Source organism: Aythya ferina (genome assembly GCF_964211825.1).
Source record: "Aythya ferina genome assembly, chromosome: Z".
NCBI lineage: Eukaryota > Metazoa > Chordata > Aves > Anseriformes > Anatidae > Aythya > Aythya ferina.
Window position 1 is genome coordinate 44,600,810 of NC_140299.1, and position 18,417 is coordinate 44,619,226.

Here is an 18,417-nt window from a genome sequence, read left to right on the forward strand (position 1 = left end):
TCTATAATTTTATTTTCAGAGATGATCTTCTGTAAATAATATGAGAAATGTTTTGGCAAAACAAGGGGAGAACAGTATCAGTTTCTCTTGTTACTATGGCAAGTAACCACAAAAGACAGAGGTTTTTAAAAAATACTTCTAGTGCACCTTAATATCCCAAAATGATCAAAGGTATCAGGGATGTTATCACTTCCTCTCAGAAACCACAAAGGGAAGGAAATGAGAAAGTCCTAGCAAATTTTGGCAAGTTTGTTCTATCAAAAAGGTTTTGTTTATTAGGAAGTGTTACTGTTAGTGCCCAGAGACATATGTAGTTAATACACACGTGTTTTTTGTGTGTTGCATATGTAGTTCTTGCTGTGAAAACATTTCATAGTGATTCTTAGTTGACAGATTAGATGTTTTCCGCTCCTCTGGAAACAGAGATGTAACATGTGTGATCTATCCAAATTTTAGCAATAGAGTTTTATTTGGCTTTTGACAAGTTTAGTTGCAGTTCCCATACTGTGTTCTTTTATATCAGTGGGACTGTAGAAATCCAATTACAGTAACAGATACAGGAGAAGTTCTGGTACAGAACTATTGGGTCATACAAACACCAAGTGAAGAGTTCTTTAAGCCGAGTCCTGTTGCAGTCTCTGCCCCAGAGAAGAAATCTTCACCATCTCTTATTCTAGCAACTGGATTGTTTCCTTTCACATAGGATCTTCTGTCTTTTTTAAATGAAGCAAACCAAAACACACAGGAGATGAGTGATCCAATACTTCTGTACCAAACTGAATAAAAATACATAACTCTTTCTGGTAGAGTTGCTTCAGCAGATTGTTTCAGCCTCTTTGACTCCTTTCATGGCTTACTGTTAGCTAGTGCAGCTGTGACTTTTAATGCCTGTTCAAACTTCCTGCTTTTCTTTCAGGAAGCACATATCAAACGGGTGTGCAGCGAGGTCTTTTCCAATTTTCCAGATTTTGTGCAGTTAAGCAAAGATGCAGCCTTTGAAACAATTTCTGATCCAAAGTACAGTGGAAAAATGAAGGTAAACCTTTTCTTTAGAGGAAAAATAAGTATTGATAATAATAGATCTGTCTCAGTGTATGGGTGTAATAAAATGTACACTTAATGGTTTTTTTTATCTTACTTATTCTTTTTGTGGTGGTGGTGGTACTGCAGAGATAACTTGTTTTGGATCAGGATTGCATCATATAAAGACTGGAAAAGAGTAATTTGTGATGCTAAGACTGATATCCTAAAATACTTGCTTTGCATATTTAGTGATGGGCACTGAATTGACCCTGACACTCAAGAATGAGAATCTGGGGTTATGACAGATGGTTCTATGAAACCAACAACTTGGTGCCAGTCAGGAATACTTAGGAAAGGGAAATAGAGCAAAAGTAAATTATTATGAATTGAGTGACTTGTGCCTCCTTTAGTATTTTGGCTCAGTCCCTTCTCTCAAAAAATGTGTTAGACCTTGAAAAGGTTCAGAGGAGGGTTACAAAGGTGGTCAGTGCTAATGGGTGGAAGGAACCAAGTGGGCTGGGACTCTTCAACCTGGAAAAAATTTCAAATTATAGAGTTCTACACAATCATGAGTGGCATGGAGCTAGTGAAGATGTACTGAGTATTTATTGTCTTTTCTAATCCTTGGGGCATTGAATGAAGCTCATAGGATCCAGCCTAAAGATGATCAAAATAAACATCTTAAGTGTAAACCTGTGAAACACCTCATTTCAGGAGCTGTGAGTTTTCCTGGTTGGTTATAGAGGGGAACAGGATGAATAACTGAAAAAGATGTTTAATGTAGTTAATTAAAAAGAAAAGTATACCTGGTTTAGGAGTATTTCTGAGACAACAATAAATAGTGAATAAAAAGCTGTTCAGAGTGAGGTATGCTGTATATTTGCTTTCTTTATAAACCAGGATGTTTATAACTGCTCACTGGGGCTGGAGGGAGGCAGAAACAAAGTCGCATTTGTTAGCAGTGATGATTACGATCACTGTTTTGATTTCTTGTTATGCAAGCAACATCTTTTTCTGTTACTATATACATGAGAGAGGCCTGTATCCGACAATATACAGTTAATTATCTCATGAAAGTTAACTTCGTTGTTGGCTTGATACTGTTGGGATGTCTCACTAAAGACTTTCCTCACCTACTATATTATGCTTTTTATTTCATTTTTGACCTTTTAGCATGTGATCAGTCCGTACAGATCAATCTTCATATATTTTGAGGTAAACAGACTGTAGGTAAATGTGGGAGAAAAAAAAAGTTCACAAGGAGGGTCTTAGTATGGAGAAGTTAAATTTTTAAAGAGTACAGTGTATATTAAGTATTTATGGAAAACTAGGTTTTTAAAGCTGTCTTTTGCTTTCGAAACATTTATTTTGAAAAATGTTTTTTCAGTGGTTTTGGTAGATGAGAGGTAAGTGCAATATAAAATGCTGTGGAAAAGTAAGAAAATGTTTTGAAGTGTTTTTCACAGATCATTTTATTACTCTATGATATTAAAAAAAAAAAAAGTCAGCTTAGACTTTTTGTACTAGTTGTAGACATTGTATTAGTAGTAGGCAAAAGTGCAAAGCAATGTGGACCTTTCTTTCCTCCACCATAAGAAACTATAATTATTGTATCATAGAATTATCAGAGTTCAATGGGACCCAAAGGATTGTCGAGTCCAATTCCTGGGTCTCCAAAGGATCACCCCCCCCAAAAAAAAAAAAAAAAAAAATCAGACCATGTGTCTGAGAGCATTGTCCAAATGTTTCTTGAACTCCAGAAAGCTCAGTGCCATGACCACTCACCTGGGGAGCCTGTTCAAGTGCCCAACCACCCTCTCAGTGAAGAGCCTGTTTCTGTGTCTGGCTTGAATTGTGGCACCCAAGACTGAACACAGTACCTCAAGGTGAGGCCATACCAGTGCGGAGTAGAGCAGGACAGTCATGTCCCTGACAAGGTAACAGTGCCGTGCCTGATGCACCCCAGGGTGTGGTTGGCCTTCCTGCACGCCAGGGCACACTGCTGCCTGATGTTCAGCTTGCTGTTGACCAAAACCCCCAGATCCCTTTCTGTGGGACTGCTCTCCAGCCTCTCATCCCCCAGCCTGTACATACACCCAAGGTTGCCCCTTGCCAGGTGCAAGCACTTCCAGCAAACACATCTAGCACTTGCTCTTGCTAAACTTCATATTATTGGTGATAGCCCAGCTCTCAAATTTGTCCAGATCTCTCTGCAAGGCCTCAGGCCCTCGACAGAGTCCACCCAATTTGATATTGCCTGTGAACTTGCTCAAAACACCTTCAGGTCCTTTATCGAAACCCTTATGAAAACATTGAAGGGACTGGTCCTAAAATAGAGCCCTGGGGAACCCCAATAGTGACAGGTTGCCAGCCTGATGTGACCCTATTTACAAGAACTCTGGGTCTGACCCATGAGCCAATTGTTCACCCATTTTATTATGCTTTTATCTAACAGCATTCTGGTCATTTTGTCCAGAAGGATGTCCATTTTGTCTCTCAGAGGACAGACAGTATCAAAAGCCAAACTGAAATCCAGAAAGATTACATTGACTTCCTTTGGTCAACTAGCTGAGTGATCTTGTCATAGAAATTAAATTTGTTAGACATACATATAACTTCCCCTAGTGAACCCATGTTGGCTCTGACCAATGACAGTGTTATACTTTAGGTGTGTTTCAGTAACTCCCAGAACAATCTTCTCCATAATTTTACCAGGCACTGAAGTTACGCTGATGTAAGATCTTTTGATCTATTATTACAAGGGGTTCTTGCATGTTTATTTTGTTTTTTACTTTATGAATTTTCAAGTGCTGCATTTATGACAGCCCAGTAGATTTATAGTATGGCTTTGCGTTGTTGATGACCTCTGGTTTCGTCTATGTGATGCTTCAATTGGAAATCTGTAGTACCTGTTTTGGTGTATTGCAAACTGTATAGAATTTTTTAGAATTACTATGCATTAATTCAGGAAATATGTCTGAATATTCTGAAGAATGTGATGGTATCTCTGTGCCTGGAAAGAGAAGTTTTATGTTGTGGGCCAAGTAGCCATTTTTGAAAAACAACGTTTTTTGAGACCATTGAATTTTACTTCAGAATAATTGTACTGCCAAAAATTGGTCCATGTGTATCTGGTACTGGGGGTAAACAACCAAGGGACAGTGACTCCACCACTTCCCTGGGCAACCCATTCCAATGCCTGACTGCTCTTTCTGAGAAGAAATGTCTCCTAATTTCCAACCTGAATCTCCCCTGGCACAACTTGAGACCATTCCGTCTAGTCCTGTCACTAGGTATCTGCAAGAAGAGGCTGACCCCCAGGTTCTGACAACTTCCTTTCAGTTATTTGTAGAGAGCAATGAGGTCTCCCCTGAGCCTCCTCTTCTCCAGACTAAACACCCCCAGTTCCCTCAGCTGCTCCTCACAGGACTAGTGTTGCAGACCCTTCACCAGCTTCGTAGCCCTTCTCTGGACATGCTTCAGGGCCGCGATGTCCTTCTTGTACTGAAGGGCCCAAATACTGCTGCTGATTGCAGTAGAGGTTTGTTTTCTGAGACAAGACTGTCTAACTTGTTTTCTGTTCTGATTTTTTTTTTTTTAAGCGGAAGCTGTTTGAGATTATTTTTTTTAGATTCTCTGAGCAGACTCATTTTGAGGACCTCTTTCATTTAGAAGGACCTCTTACCGTCAGGAAGTGCAGAAAGGAGGGTCAACAGATATTAGAGCTTGAAAACTACCTTATATGTTTTTAACATGCTTATTGAGAAATAGAATATTTACTAATTACAGAAAACGTCTTTAATAGCCTTGTGCCACTGTAGTAGCTCTAATTTTCTGTTCTATAGATACATTTTAGAAATTAATTGAAATGTTATCATAACTTTCATCTGGTAGCATAGACATAGTAGGTATTATTTAGTTCTTTTAATTAAAATTTAGTACGTACTTCCCGGAAATTTTGGCACAGGTGATTCATCTTTTGCAGTTGAGCATATTTGCACAGGAAAAGTTTGTGGCACTTACTTTAAATTTATTCCAGAGAGGAAAGGAAAAAGGCATGGATTCTTCAATGAAGTTCAAAACAGTTACAACTGCTAGCAAAGTAGCTGTAACTGTTTTGCAGAGGTAAATTTCATGCCTAGATACTTAAGCTGAAGTAGCTGAATATATGAGAATGGAAGTAAAAGGGGTGTGCTGCCTAGTTTGGAAACCACTACTTTTCCATCATGAAGTGAAAAAAAAGTTTGGAACTACAGACCATAAGGACAAATTACACTTTTACTTCTGAAAAGCAAAGATTGCAAATTACAGTTTCTGCCTCCATACAAAAGCTGTTTGGAAAAAGAAGTAACATAAATTAAAGGAGAAATAATTTTAAAGCCTGCAGTAATCCTCAAGGCTATCTTGTCTGATAATTTCTATAGTTTTGCTAAAATCCTGTCTGAGATAGGTGATATATTTTTCAAGTGTGAAGGGCTATTAAATGTCTGAGCAGTTGAAATGGCACTTTTTTAAGGATACACATATATATTTCCACAGGCATCCATTTGTGGAGTTTTGGAATACTGTTCTTAACATAAAACCCTTAAATTAATCCTATGTAGTTACTTCTATTTAACGTATTGTCATTATTTTAGTAGGAATACGGAAGTCTGTGGGGAGTACCTTGCAAATAACAGTGACTTCCACTATTGAATATAAATGTAACCCAAGTACACGTTGTTTTGAAGGCTTAAAAATCCTGTAATTTAGTATGGACATGTATATGTAAGAATTCTCAGATATGATTGGCAAAATTTCATCGTAGTCAAACAACTCACAATATGTAGTGATGTAAATTTACATGGACTCATACAAAAATACTTTTGTTTTGGAACAATCAGTTATTATTTTTCATGAACAATTATTTACTTTTTCAAGCTACCAGATTTCAGAATAATACTTTGATGTGCAAGCATAGAATTTATTTCTCTTCGGTGTAAAATCATTCATTACTTTTCAGTGTTCTTTATGATCTAGAATAGCTAAAATCCCCATGGACGTGACATTGATCCAATTTATTTAAACAAACTGGGTGGATTTGTTTTTATGTTCTCCCATAGGAAATTATTTGAGCTATATTTTATTCTGATAATAACAGAACTACAGTAACCAAATTCCTTCTGCTTTAAAAGCATGTCACTGTGTGTTGTTTTTTTTTTTTTTTTTTTATTTAACTAAACAATGCAAAAGTAAGTCACTTAACTCTTGCTAAATTACCTGATGTGATTCTTTTTCCTAATAAAATAAATCCAGTTTTATATTTTTATTTTTGCCTGGTTTAATTGTAAAACATCTTGTTCTACATTGTTTTCACTTGTAACTTTCTGGCTATTATATACAAATGGGTTTATAAATGGTGTAGAATGGCTGTCTTATATTTTAGATATTGTCCAGAACTGTAAAATTAATATAAACACTCCTCATTATTTGCTTGTCAAAGATTTGTTAGGCTTCTAGTGAAATTAGAGTGAATTAAAAGTGTAAGTATTTATCAGTGGGAGAAGAAAACAAAACACAAGTTTTTAAATATTTATTGCCCAGTGGGAGAAAACTACAGACATGGTGTAAAAAATTCCTCTTTCCCCTTCGTGTATTGCTTCTACGCAGTACTCTGGAGCTGCCATTGCCAGATGTGGACATGCTTCTTTTGAAAATAACAGTATCACTATTATACACACGGCTCTAGATTATTTGCTTCCCCACCAGAAGAACATTGTGTGTGGGCGGATTATTGGCATTTCAATGTCTGTGCATAGTCTGGGAAGCTGGATCCTACTGTAAACAGAGCAACAGACAAGAGTGGGAGCGGGGAGGGGCATATGTCTCACTGCTTATTTTAAGAAGACAAGTTCCAAGAAGTTCTGAACTTAGATGTAGTGCAGAAAACTTAAACAGGCCTTCCTGTTTTCAGGGGAATTTTGCACATTTGTTAAAAGCAAGAATTTGCGACCTGACCTAGCGTGAGATAAGTAACGTTTTGTTGCAGCCTATGCACTGATACAAATAGCTTCTGAATATACCTGTTAATGGTATGATTACCATGGAGATACTTACTGGAAAATGAATACATTCAGCATCTGTTACCTTTGACATTTTTGTTATGTTAGTTTTAAAAAACTAACAAAACTAATTTTGTTATGCTGCTGTTTGGCTTTGCAAACAATTAGTGTAGCATGTTTAAAGTCTGAAAACACAACTGAGTGCATCTGAGATGACCTGTAGATGAAATCTCTTCACTTGTGTTCTGTGGTTCATTTGTAGGTTCTTCAGCAGCTCTTAAATCACTTTAGAAAAAACAAGGACAAAGTTCTTCTTTTCTCCTTTTCCACAAAGGTGAGTTTCTTATGATTTTTCTCTATTAACCACAGCAGCAAGTTCTGATGTGTAAAGCAGTAAGGACATAAACAGTATTCAACTGCCTTTGTTTTTTTTTTTTTTCCTCTGTGCTGTGTGAAATGATGATAGAGAAGGACAGCAGACAATACTCCAGAAGCATGTTGAAACCTTATGTTATCTCATGATAAAAATACTGATTGCAAAATAGACATAAGCCTCCGTTTACTTCCTTACAGCTTTTTAGATTTGTTTTAGTACTTGAGGTATATTTGTAATACTGAATTCAGTTGGTGCATCTTGAGTTAGAGCAGCATCACTGCAAATTACGACTGAAGTATCATACAACTGTTGTGTTAGCTCTGCAAAGTATTTAAATTTCCTCTTTTGCTGGCTTTTGACCATCAGCAGTACTCAAATTTCAGCTTTGAGACTGAAACACCAAACCAGTTGTTTTAAGCTTAAGGCTGTTTAATTGGAGCTAGAGTGGTATTTGCACTTTGCTTTTAGAGACTTGCTCTGTAATTTTCTTGTCAGGAAATATTGAGTTTCTTGAAGTGGTGCAATATATAACATTGGTTTCTTTAAACGTTTGTAATGATAGCACTAAAAAAAAAAAAGCATTATAATACTGAATGACAATTCAGAGTCTTAAATATTTAATCACTTTGTGGCTGTAAGGAAGATTGCAAGTTAATGTTTAGGTGATTTAAGCTGTGGTTCAGTGCTCAGGACAAGTCTGCTGGTTACTGCAATTTCTTCTACTCCATGCCTCTAAACTCTGACTGCATACCAGCCTGTTTCTCTTTGTTGGCTCTGGTGCTCATTTACCATACCTAAAGTCACGTTAACTTGCTAAGATGGTAGGAAACTGTTTTAAGTTGCTTATCAGCTTATTGAGGTGAACTGACTCAGCATCATGTAGAGGTGGGACAGACAGACAGAGTGGAAGTATGAGACCCTAGCAGACCAATATTAATCGCCTTAGAGTGCTGTAGAATCACAGCTATAGAAAGTCAAGGGCTCTGATACCAAAATGTGGAAGATTTGCTCTAATTTTTGTTCCTTTGTCTATAGGAAATATTCAAGAAAGAAGGCGCTAGTGATTACATGTAATTGAAAAAATACCAATGAGTACTTGATCTTTTTTCTTCCCCTTTCCTCCTCTCCCCCCCAGCTGCTAGATGTGCTGGAGCAGTACTGTATGGCGTCTGGGCTAGATTACCGAAGACTTGATGGAAATACAAAATCAGAAGATAGGATGAGAATCGTAAGAGAATTCAACAAAAATCAAGAAATCAACATATGCCTAGTATCTACAATGTAAGAGAATTTAACTTCTTGTGTTTTTGTTTCACTCAGATGTTGTACTGCGTAAAAAATAGGTTGTTCTAGATTTTGCTTTATGATCTTGTGAGGGATAACTTTTTGGAGAAAGCGAAGTATGTTTGTTGGCAAACATGGACTTACTGCTGTGGACCCGCATTGTAAAATTTCTAGAGGCTTCCGCCCTCCCCATCTCCTCTGTTTTTGAGGGCTTCTAAGATCTGAAGAAAGGAGATCCTCTGAATTAGAGTTTCAAATTTCCAGTTCCTGTAGGAGTGAGGAAACAGTTACTGACATAACACCATGATTTACCAAAAGCTTTCACCGTATTGTAGACCAACTCCATTTCTTGCACATTATTAATAGAACTAGCAAGTGGGTATAAACACTTGTGGTGCTTTCATACTGAAGGCTAGTTAAACACTACAATACTCTTACTCCCCCTCCTCAAAACACCAAGGGGGAAAATTTTGCTGAAAAAAGGCTCATGGGTTGAGATAAAGATGGTTTAATTAATTAAGGACTAATAATATTAGGGGGAAAAAAAGTAGTAAAGGTTGAACAGATGCAAAAGGAGAAAATTATTCTCTACTTCGCATCAGCAAGCAAAGCTTGCCCATGTCTTGGGAAGCAAGGCCTCAAAATGCATAATGGTTGCACAGGAAGTTACATGCTTACCTAATGAAAGCCTCCCTGTTCTCCCTCTCCCTTCCCACCTTTTATTGCTGGGCGTGACATCATACGGTATGGAATATCCCTTTCATTGGTTTAGATCAGCGGCCCCAGTGATGTCCCCTCCTCACTTTTTGCCCACCCCTAGCCTGCTGGCTCTGGGGGGGGGATTAGAGGAAGTCCTGATGCTGTACCAGCATTGCTCAGCAGCACAAGTGAAACTCCATGTAACGTGCAAACATGCTTTTATCTGTACCATCACTTTGGTCCTTTGCTAAAAGCATACGTGTTGGAGTAAAATAGAAGGGTCCATACTAACTCTGTTTAATTAGAAATCAGATATCATCTTAAAAATCACTGCAAACACGTGTCAGAACTGTCTTTGGATACCCTCTGGAGCATGTGTGCGGGCTTCTGAGGAGATTTGTAGTGCTGGTCATGTGCCTTTGCTTGTAACTTCAGATTTTGGCCATCAGCTTCCCTAAGACCTTCAAGAGTCCCTGTTCTTTGCCACCAAAGACAGCAGGGTATTACTGTATCTGTAGCATAAGACAACTCACTGGTCTGTGCTTATAAGTAGTTCAGTTTTGTTGCTATAACCTTTTCAGTCCTCTTCTATTAATTTACACAGACACAATTCTGAAGGTTAGGTGAATAGAGGTGGACCTTCTCTTACTGCACTTGTGAATACTGAGGTAGGGGAGCTGTGCATGCCTATGCCTGGTAGTGGTGATTGATAGTGGTTTTAGCATTTCTCAACTTAGTAAATGGAAGGAGCAATCAATGATGGAATTGCAGTCAATATAACCTATCTTTACTAAGTTAAACAGGAGGTGCAATTCTTAGTGTAAATCACCACAAAAGACAAAAAGTGGTCTTTTTGCTTGATTGATACATAGTGCTGGAAGCAGCTTAAGTTTTGTAATCCTTTGGAAATCAGAAAATTATTTATCTCCATTCTACCATACAAGAGGTTTTCCTTTTACTCAGATTTTTCAAGCATTAGGGCTTTATATTATTGTCTTATTTCTAATTACATAGTAAGTTGAAACATGTTGACAGAATTGGGTCATGCTCTTCTGTTGATACTGTATTGCAAAGTTTTTGGCTGACTGTTCTCTGTAGTCAATTTGTATGTGCTCTGTCCCATTGCTCAAAGAGACAAATGTTGTTTTTCACCAAAAATACTTACGCATTCTTTTGGCTGTAAAAATGTGTTCTGCAAAGGATGAATTCCCAGCGTAGTGATTTTGAGTCTGCCATTTTATTCGACTGACACAATTAACAGCTTTAAACAGGAAGTACCAATCAATAAATTAGTGAGTTACACTGCAGACAGTGGTGATGACTTCACTGTTAAACATACAGTGTTCCCATTTTTCATTAGTGTTCCATTTTTCATATAAGTAAAATGGCCTTTTTGCCAGGAGTTGTCTCTATATGGTTCATAGACATTTGAAAATTCAAATTTTAATTGGTTTATGTGTTTTTGAGAAATGGAGCCTTAAATAGTAAAGTTAAAAACTGAAGTTGTATCCCTATAGCTTGACCTCAGGTATTGCATTTAATGTTAGTACCAAACAGACTCACATAACTATTCATAATGTTTGTAAACTCTTTATGTTGAAAGAAAATATGGCTGATTTCATCAGAGCTTAAAAATTCCATCAGGCCAGTAGATATAGATCATGATATTTCATCCTTGATCTTTATGGAAAAAGAGGTTTAGATCTGTTGGAACTTCTAGGGCTCATGAAGTAAAATTTGATTTGGAGTACTTCAGTTCTGCACTGGTGCTGCTGGGAGATCGCATGATTATTTGGAAGAAGAGAACGGTACTTTTCACAGAATCACAGAACTGTCTAAGTTGGAAGAGACCTCCAAGATCACCTAGTCCAAACTCTGACCTAACACTAACAGTCCCCACTAAACCATATCCCTAAGCTCTACATCTAAACGTCTTTTAAAGACCTCCAGGGATGGTGACTCCACCACTTCCCTGGCAGCCCATTCCAATGCCTAACAACCCTTTCGGTAAAGAAGTTCTTTCTAACATCCAACCTAAAACTCCCCTGGTGCAACTTTAGCCCATGCCCCCTCGTCCTGTCACCAGGCACGTGGGAGAACAGGCCAACCCCCACCTCACTACAGCCTCCTTTAAGGTACCCGTAGAGAGCAATAAGGTCGCCCCTGAGCCGACTCTTTTCCAGGCTGAACAAGCCCAGCTCCCCTAGCTGCTCCTCATAAGACTTGTTCTCCAGACCCCTCACCAGCTACATTGCCCGTCTCTACATTGCCCGTCTCTACATTGCCCGTCTCTACATTGCCCGTCTCTACATTGCCCGTCTCTACATTGCCCGTCTCTACATTGCCCGTCTCTACATTGCCCGTCTCTACATTGCCCGTCTCTACATTGCCCGTCTCTACATTGCCCGTCTCTACATTGCCCGTCTCTACATTGCCCGTCTCTACATTGCCCGTCTCTACATTGCCCGTCTCTACATTGCCCGTCTCTACATTGCCCGTCTCTACATTGCCCGTCTCTACATTGCCCGTCTCTACATTGCCCGTCTCTACATTGCCCTTCTCCTAGCAAGGGGCCCAAAACTGAACACAGTACTCAAGGTGCAGCCTCACCAGAGCTGGTTACAGGGGGATGATCACTTCCCTAGACCTGCTGGCTACACTGCTTGTTATGCAAGCCAGGATACTATTGGCCTTCTTGGCCACCTGAAGTACTTTTTAGTTTAGAAATACTTGCTGGAATTATTAACTTGATAGAATGTGAGAGCTTAGAACTTCATTGATGCTCCTTTGCCTAAAGAGAGGAAACTGCCTACAGACAATACTGAAGTCGATGTGGTGAGGCTCTATCACAATTTTCTGGAAGAAATAAGAACAAGTATTTGCACTTTAACAGCTAAGTTACCTTTCTCTGGGTTTTCAATGCTAGTCCTTAGAATTATTCTGAAGGAATTAATTTAATGAAAATCTATTCCTCCTTCTCTTTTTTTTATTATATAGAGAGATTTGCTTAGATGATGATGATGGGTACAGAAATTTGTAGACTGTTTCTATCGTGAATAGGTATAGTATATGTTTCCATTTTGCCTGCAGGGTTCAGAATTACTGCCCATTACTGGACTGTTCATTGCTTTAGACGTGATTACAGAGCTTCATTTACCTTCACAACTATTGCAAATAATTCTATGTGCATTTAATCACACTGAAAGAACTCTCAGCCACAAGATCTCACTGAAACAGAACTTGTAAGCTCCAAAAGCATCTCAGTAAATACAACTAAGTAGTCACAGCTTTCATGGAAACTTTCCTAATGCAATAGTGTTTTGTAACTTTTGAACATTGTGGTATTAAGTTGTCAGTGACAGGATACAAAAAAAAAAAGCAGTGTGCAGTCTTAAATAAAATGATCTTTTGAAAACAGTTGTTTGCAATAGAAATGTTATAAGGCCCTTAATAAAGGGCTTTTCATTCAAGTCATATTATACTAATTTGCATGGACCATCTTACAGTAATATGACTTAAACAGCTGATTAAAATGATATTTAAAATGGAGGATATTTTTTTTTTTACAATGCACAAACTAGCTACTGCATTCATTCTGTCCATGAAGGATATAGGTGGCATTGTTTTTCTGTTCTGGAGTATCTGAATTTTTGTGACATGCCTAAAATTATTGAAAGGTAAAATCTTTAGAACACTGAGTATCCTGTTTAGTTATTTTTTGCAGTTTGTCCATTTAACTTGCACTGAGGCTTTTCACTGAGAATTAATATTTCAGTTCCAACTACTGCATTTTTTTATGAGAAAGCATTTGGAAATATGTGTTGACTTATGCATCAGTCTGACCGCATGGTTGTCTTGGTAAGAGGAGAGTATGAATTCTGCCCTCAGTAAAAAGAAATACACCAAAATTCAAAAATACAGTAAATTATTCTGAAAAACACAAAGATTTTTATTCAACATTTCAAACGTTGAGATTGCTCATCTTCCAGAAACCTCCATTAATACTGGCAGGTTTTTATACCCTCAGCCTTTCCAGGGTTTATTAACACTACACCACGCTACACCTAGTAGGAAGAGACCACAACTGTGTTTACATTAGAAGAATATTCCATGTAAACCAGAAGGTGGTTGGGTTCTGTAAGCTTTTGGTTTCTGTTTCCATTCGTTCACTTCCCTGTAACCTTTATCTTTCTCACTGCTTTGAACAAGCAGAATGTAAAGTAATCTGTTAAACAGTTGTTTGGTAAATTGTATTGAGTAGACTCTTAAGTCTTGCAATAAGTCTTTGAGAAAATCCCATTTTCAAATTATTGCTGCCTATGACAATGTAAACAATTGTTCTAGTACTTAAATGCTATTATTTAGCTTGTAGTTATATAGAGAAGTCTTTGTCTTTTCTGTAGGAACATTAGTTGAGACAGTGGAAAAGAATGTTCAGTATATGCTTGTTTTGCAGTTGGATGAGAAGTTGTATTTTCCTCACTGTGGTTCCTATCAATTGATACAGCTATGCACATTTCAAACTCAAGTAACTGAGCAGTTTTGTTGGATTCAGCCAGGGCATTAGGTAGTTAGTTACCTCAGGTTAAATGTATATTCTAATTCTCTTCTGGATTGCAGGCTTTACCTGTAATCATGCCACAGCTATTTAATTATGGTCATTTAACTGGTACCTCTGCAACTCTTTTCCCCAACAGTAGAAATTTTTTTTTTACAGGGACTTTTTTTTTTTTTTTACATGTAATGTATACGAGTACTGCTCATACACAGATGTGTGGCTAGCTTTATTTTTAGCAGTTGTCTTAAATACTGTACAAATAGACTGGTGAAAGTTGTTCATTCTTCTAGATGCAACTTACCCTAGATTTTGACCAGTTCAATCCAAGAAGTATAGCACTATTGTTAAGACCATGTACTGGGACTAGAGGAAATAAAATTCAGTGCAGATGCTTAAGTCCCTCTTTGCTTAAGCTATACTTCTCCTGTTTCTGTTATGGGTCTGTAATATTAATTGCTAAAAATATGGTTATGAATTACAGTATACTCCTTGGGGGAATTGGGCTGCATAGCTCTCAGCTTGCATGAAGAAGTCAGTATTTCTACTGTAGTGAAGGTCACAGCAGTTGGTTGTGACTGAATGGGTCATACAGTTCGTAGTCATCTTGCTACTTAGGTGAGGAGACTGCATCTCACAGTAGTGGTTATTTAAGTGCTTGGAGGCAGTCAGCTCAACATTAGCGCAGAGCTGTCAACACAGCATTAACACAAAGCCATGCCCCAATTTCCAGTATCTCTGTAGTGCTGATTTAATGAGGCAAGGAAGATTCATGCTTATATGGACCTAATACATTGGGGGGGGAGGGGAAAAAAGTGTTGTTCTTGCTATCACATAATTCTGCCGATTTTGTTTGGTTTGTTTTATGTTTTTAGGGCTGGTGGACTGGGTCTTAATTTTGTGGGTGCAAATGTTGTAATACTGTTTGATCCAACATGGAACCCAGCAAATGATCTTCAGGCTATTGACAGGTATATTCTCAAAATGCGTAACGTGAACTATATTGTACTCTTGTTTTGGTTGTGTAATCTAATTGTCCAACTATAATTTTTCTAAGGGAAGACATTTTTTAAATAGTCTGGCTTATCTGTAAGACAGTAAGAAATGTCTGGTTAAATTATTTTTTTTTTAGCTTTGATGTTCTTGTTTTTAATCATTATTTTGTATCTTATTTAATATCTTAATCTTGTATTTTATTTTCCATTTTATTTTTGTGGCACCATTACAGTTGGTTCATAAAAAAAGTCATAGTTATTGTAACTCTTTGTTATCTCTAAAAACAAGTGCTTGGGTAGAGCCGGATGGCATTTTTCCTGTGTTTGTCAGGGCAAAGTACGTTGTCATTGACCCTAGTTCAAGTGATGTTTTGAATTCCAGAATCCTTTAAGAAAAACATTTATGTTCTTTTCTACCACACCCTTGTGGAGATTAGTCTTTTACCAGCACTCACTTCCATGATAGTGTTCCTTTGTGGAGTATTTCTAGGAATCTTGGTTTGTCTTTCTAGGATCTTTGACCACAGGATGTTCCCTAGGAGTTCAGGACAAACATTTGAATTGTGGAAGTAAAGATCATTGGAAGCCTTAAAAATTCAGTAGATACGTGTATTTTCACGAGGAGAAACAAACTTCTTTTTGTTGTCCCATCCAATTATGTAATTCTGCTTTCAGGATCTTTCTGATAGCTAAGAGGTGTTTATGTGCACCTGTCCTACAGAAATACATATATCAGAAATGCGTGTTGTTGGAAGGGACCGTCTTTAAAAGAGTCTTCTTAAGATCACATTTCTATAAATTGGGTCAGCGTCTCATGAACTTCATGCATTGAATTTTCTGAATATAATTTGTTAGAAATCTCAGAATTTGCCATTTAGATAATCTACTGCCTGTTCATTAGTTATTTTTATGATGTTGTAACTTGCAAAGTGCTTTATAAAGTTAAGAAAGAACAGACTGCCCGAAGTAATCCATGATCTAACTCATGTATAATGCAAATACAAGAATATCTTGTGCAAGAGCAGATGCAGAGGGAGAGGGAAAAGACCCTGAAAAAACATAGTGGAAGTGTTTTTTAGAGAAATGAGAGACAAGCCTTGTGATACAAAGAGATGAAAGTTTTTGCAGCTGGATAGGACTTAGAAGAAACGTGGAAAACTAAGGATAAATGAAAAGGGAATTAAATACTGAGAGAGTTTGGAAAAATTGAAAAGTAACTCATAAATGATTTGGAGCATTCTCATTTTGTTGGAATGGTGATCTTTGTTTCACTGCCCTACAAGCTTGCTTTATTCTTTAATTATTTAAAAAAAATGTTTTTTAATAAGTCACTTTCTTTAAAGAGCTTACAGGATTGGTCAATGCAAGGATGTTAAAGTGTTTAGACTGATATCCTTGGGAACTGTGGAGGAGATGATGTACTTACGTCAAGTTTATAAGCAGGTAAAGTTCACAAAGTATTTTAAATAAAAAGGGTTTTATAGGTGTTTCAGTTTTCATTTAGTTGACCTAGCCATGTGTCTGACGCAAATAAAATTGAAATCTAAAATACAGAAACTCAAATTATATATGTATCCTGAAGTATACTTTTGTGAATACCGTGCATAATTCAAGAACGATATAATCTGTGCCTTTGGTTGCTAAAGTTAAACTGTAATTTGGTTGTATAGTTACTGGCCTACATAGTTTAAGAGACGTGCTGTCTAGGAAAATGCCTATTCAATGCTAGAACTAGAAGTGAGTAGAGCTCAAGTACTACCAACAACTGAGAGACAGGTACAAAAAGTATTACATCTCTGGTATTCATAAAACCATAGTTTTGGCATTCTTTTTCTTAAAGTCAAATACGTTATTCCAAGGACTGCACATTTTTCAACATTTGTATAAAACTAAATCTCCCCGACTTCAAGAATTCTTGAATTCTGCCTGATAAACTATTTACTTACATGTTTCTGTTTCATGTGGAAGGCTTTTTAGTCTCTTCTGTTTAAGCTACTTTGGAAGAGTACATAATAATTTAATTCTATTAATCTCTGAATATTTTATCCTGTGGCTGTGTTTAGTGTTTACTAAGTAAGTATACAATGCCAAAGGCTGTGTAAAAAAAATAAGTAGTCAAGATACAGAGGGAGTGTCAGTAGTTCTTATAGTAGGTATCTGATACTAGATAACAGTGAAGTAAAATATTTGAAATAGATGTGTATTCATTTATTCAGTAAAACTAAGCAGCTTCATACTATACCACAGTCTATTATACCACCATCTGTCAGGGAAATTAAAGCAAAATATCCTCCCTTAGGAATTTCTGCCGTCTCTAACTAAAGCTGTGTATATAACATAGATGCCAGGAAATTCTGACATGTTGTTGGAGCAAACACTTCTGAAATCTGTTGTGTTGTTCTGTTTTAGCAACTACACTGCGCGGTGGTTGGAAGTGAAAATGCCAAGCGGTATTTCGAGGCAGTGCAAGGATCAAAGGAACATCAGGGAGAGCTTTTTGGGATCCATAACCTTTTCAAACTCAGGATTCATGGGTCTTGTCTTACCAAAGAAATCCTAGAGGTGTGAAGTCTTTCCCTTTCACTTTTGGTTATTAGTTCTATATTTTTCCTTTCTCATGAGATATTTTGTCAGAATTTTGAATGGAAGCACTTTACAAAACAGAATGGTGAACCTTAACCATGTGTCTTGGTAGTACCTTAAATGAAATAGGCCTGCTAATTTCTCTGCAGAATATAAGCTGGAAAAACTTCCTTAAATTTTATTGAACAGTTTTTTGATTTGCTTAAGGTTGTTTTTTCTCTATGTTACAGGAGGGAGTTGTACAACTGAGGTTTCATATTCTGTAGGCTATCGTCCCAGTTCCAAAACATGTAGTGCAAATTATTTTTAAGTAATTATTAATATATATAATTGTAGCAAGTATTCTGCTGGGGGGGAAGAAAGGTGTAAAAAAAAATATTGAAACCGTGTAAGATACAATTTATACAATAGGTCAATTTTCCCGTGGGTTGTGTGCTCCTGCAGGTCATGGGTTTGGATCAAAAGAGAAGTAAGTTTATTGCTAAAATGCAGGTCTTAGTCTGGGGTTTGCTTATTATACTTTAGATGCCTATACCTCTATAGTAAGGGAAAAAAATATATTGTTAGGTCTGCCTTTGTTAATTTGAGAGGATACAATTTTTGTTCTCTATATATTTTTGATTCCTTTTAGAGGGAAGGGCGAGTAGAAGCGGGAGTTATGACAGCAACTACTTGGCTAAAGGAAGAGTCTCCTCCACACAGCTCAGAAAGGGTGAGTTATCTCTGTGGGATACAGGGCAGAGTGTGAATGTCTCTCTAATTTGTGACACTACAGTAGCAAATGTTGTCGGTACGTTGTTAGGCTGGTAATGCTTTTACATGTGATTGCACTTGCCGTCTTTCATTGGCTGCTTGCCTTTT

General features: G+C 37.3%; 1 protein-coding gene across 4 annotated transcripts in view; it reads left to right on the plus strand.

Moving 5' to 3' along the window:
* Positions 1–18,417, plus strand: part of ERCC6L2 (ERCC excision repair 6 like 2) — a gene marked incomplete at its 3' end in the record, with an annotated part of 54,185 nt that overhangs the window by 16,196 nt on the left and 19,572 nt on the right. For 2 of the 4 annotated variants that reach the window (XM_084504015.1, XM_084504016.1), the window contains 7 exons: positions 917–1,036; positions 7,327–7,398; positions 8,576–8,721; positions 14,854–14,949; positions 16,317–16,416; positions 17,383–17,535; positions 18,188–18,268. In XM_084504015.1, the coding sequence (XP_084360141.1) occupies positions 917–1,036; positions 7,327–7,398; positions 8,576–8,721; positions 14,854–14,949; positions 16,317–16,416; positions 17,383–17,535; positions 18,188–18,268 (768 nt within the window). Of the gene's footprint in view, positions 1–33; positions 103–916; positions 1,037–7,326; positions 7,399–8,575; positions 8,722–14,853; positions 14,950–16,316; positions 16,417–17,382; positions 17,542–18,187; positions 18,269–18,417 lie in introns of those variants that run through there. The other 2 variants (XM_084504017.1, XM_084504018.1) reach the window with 2 other exon arrangements.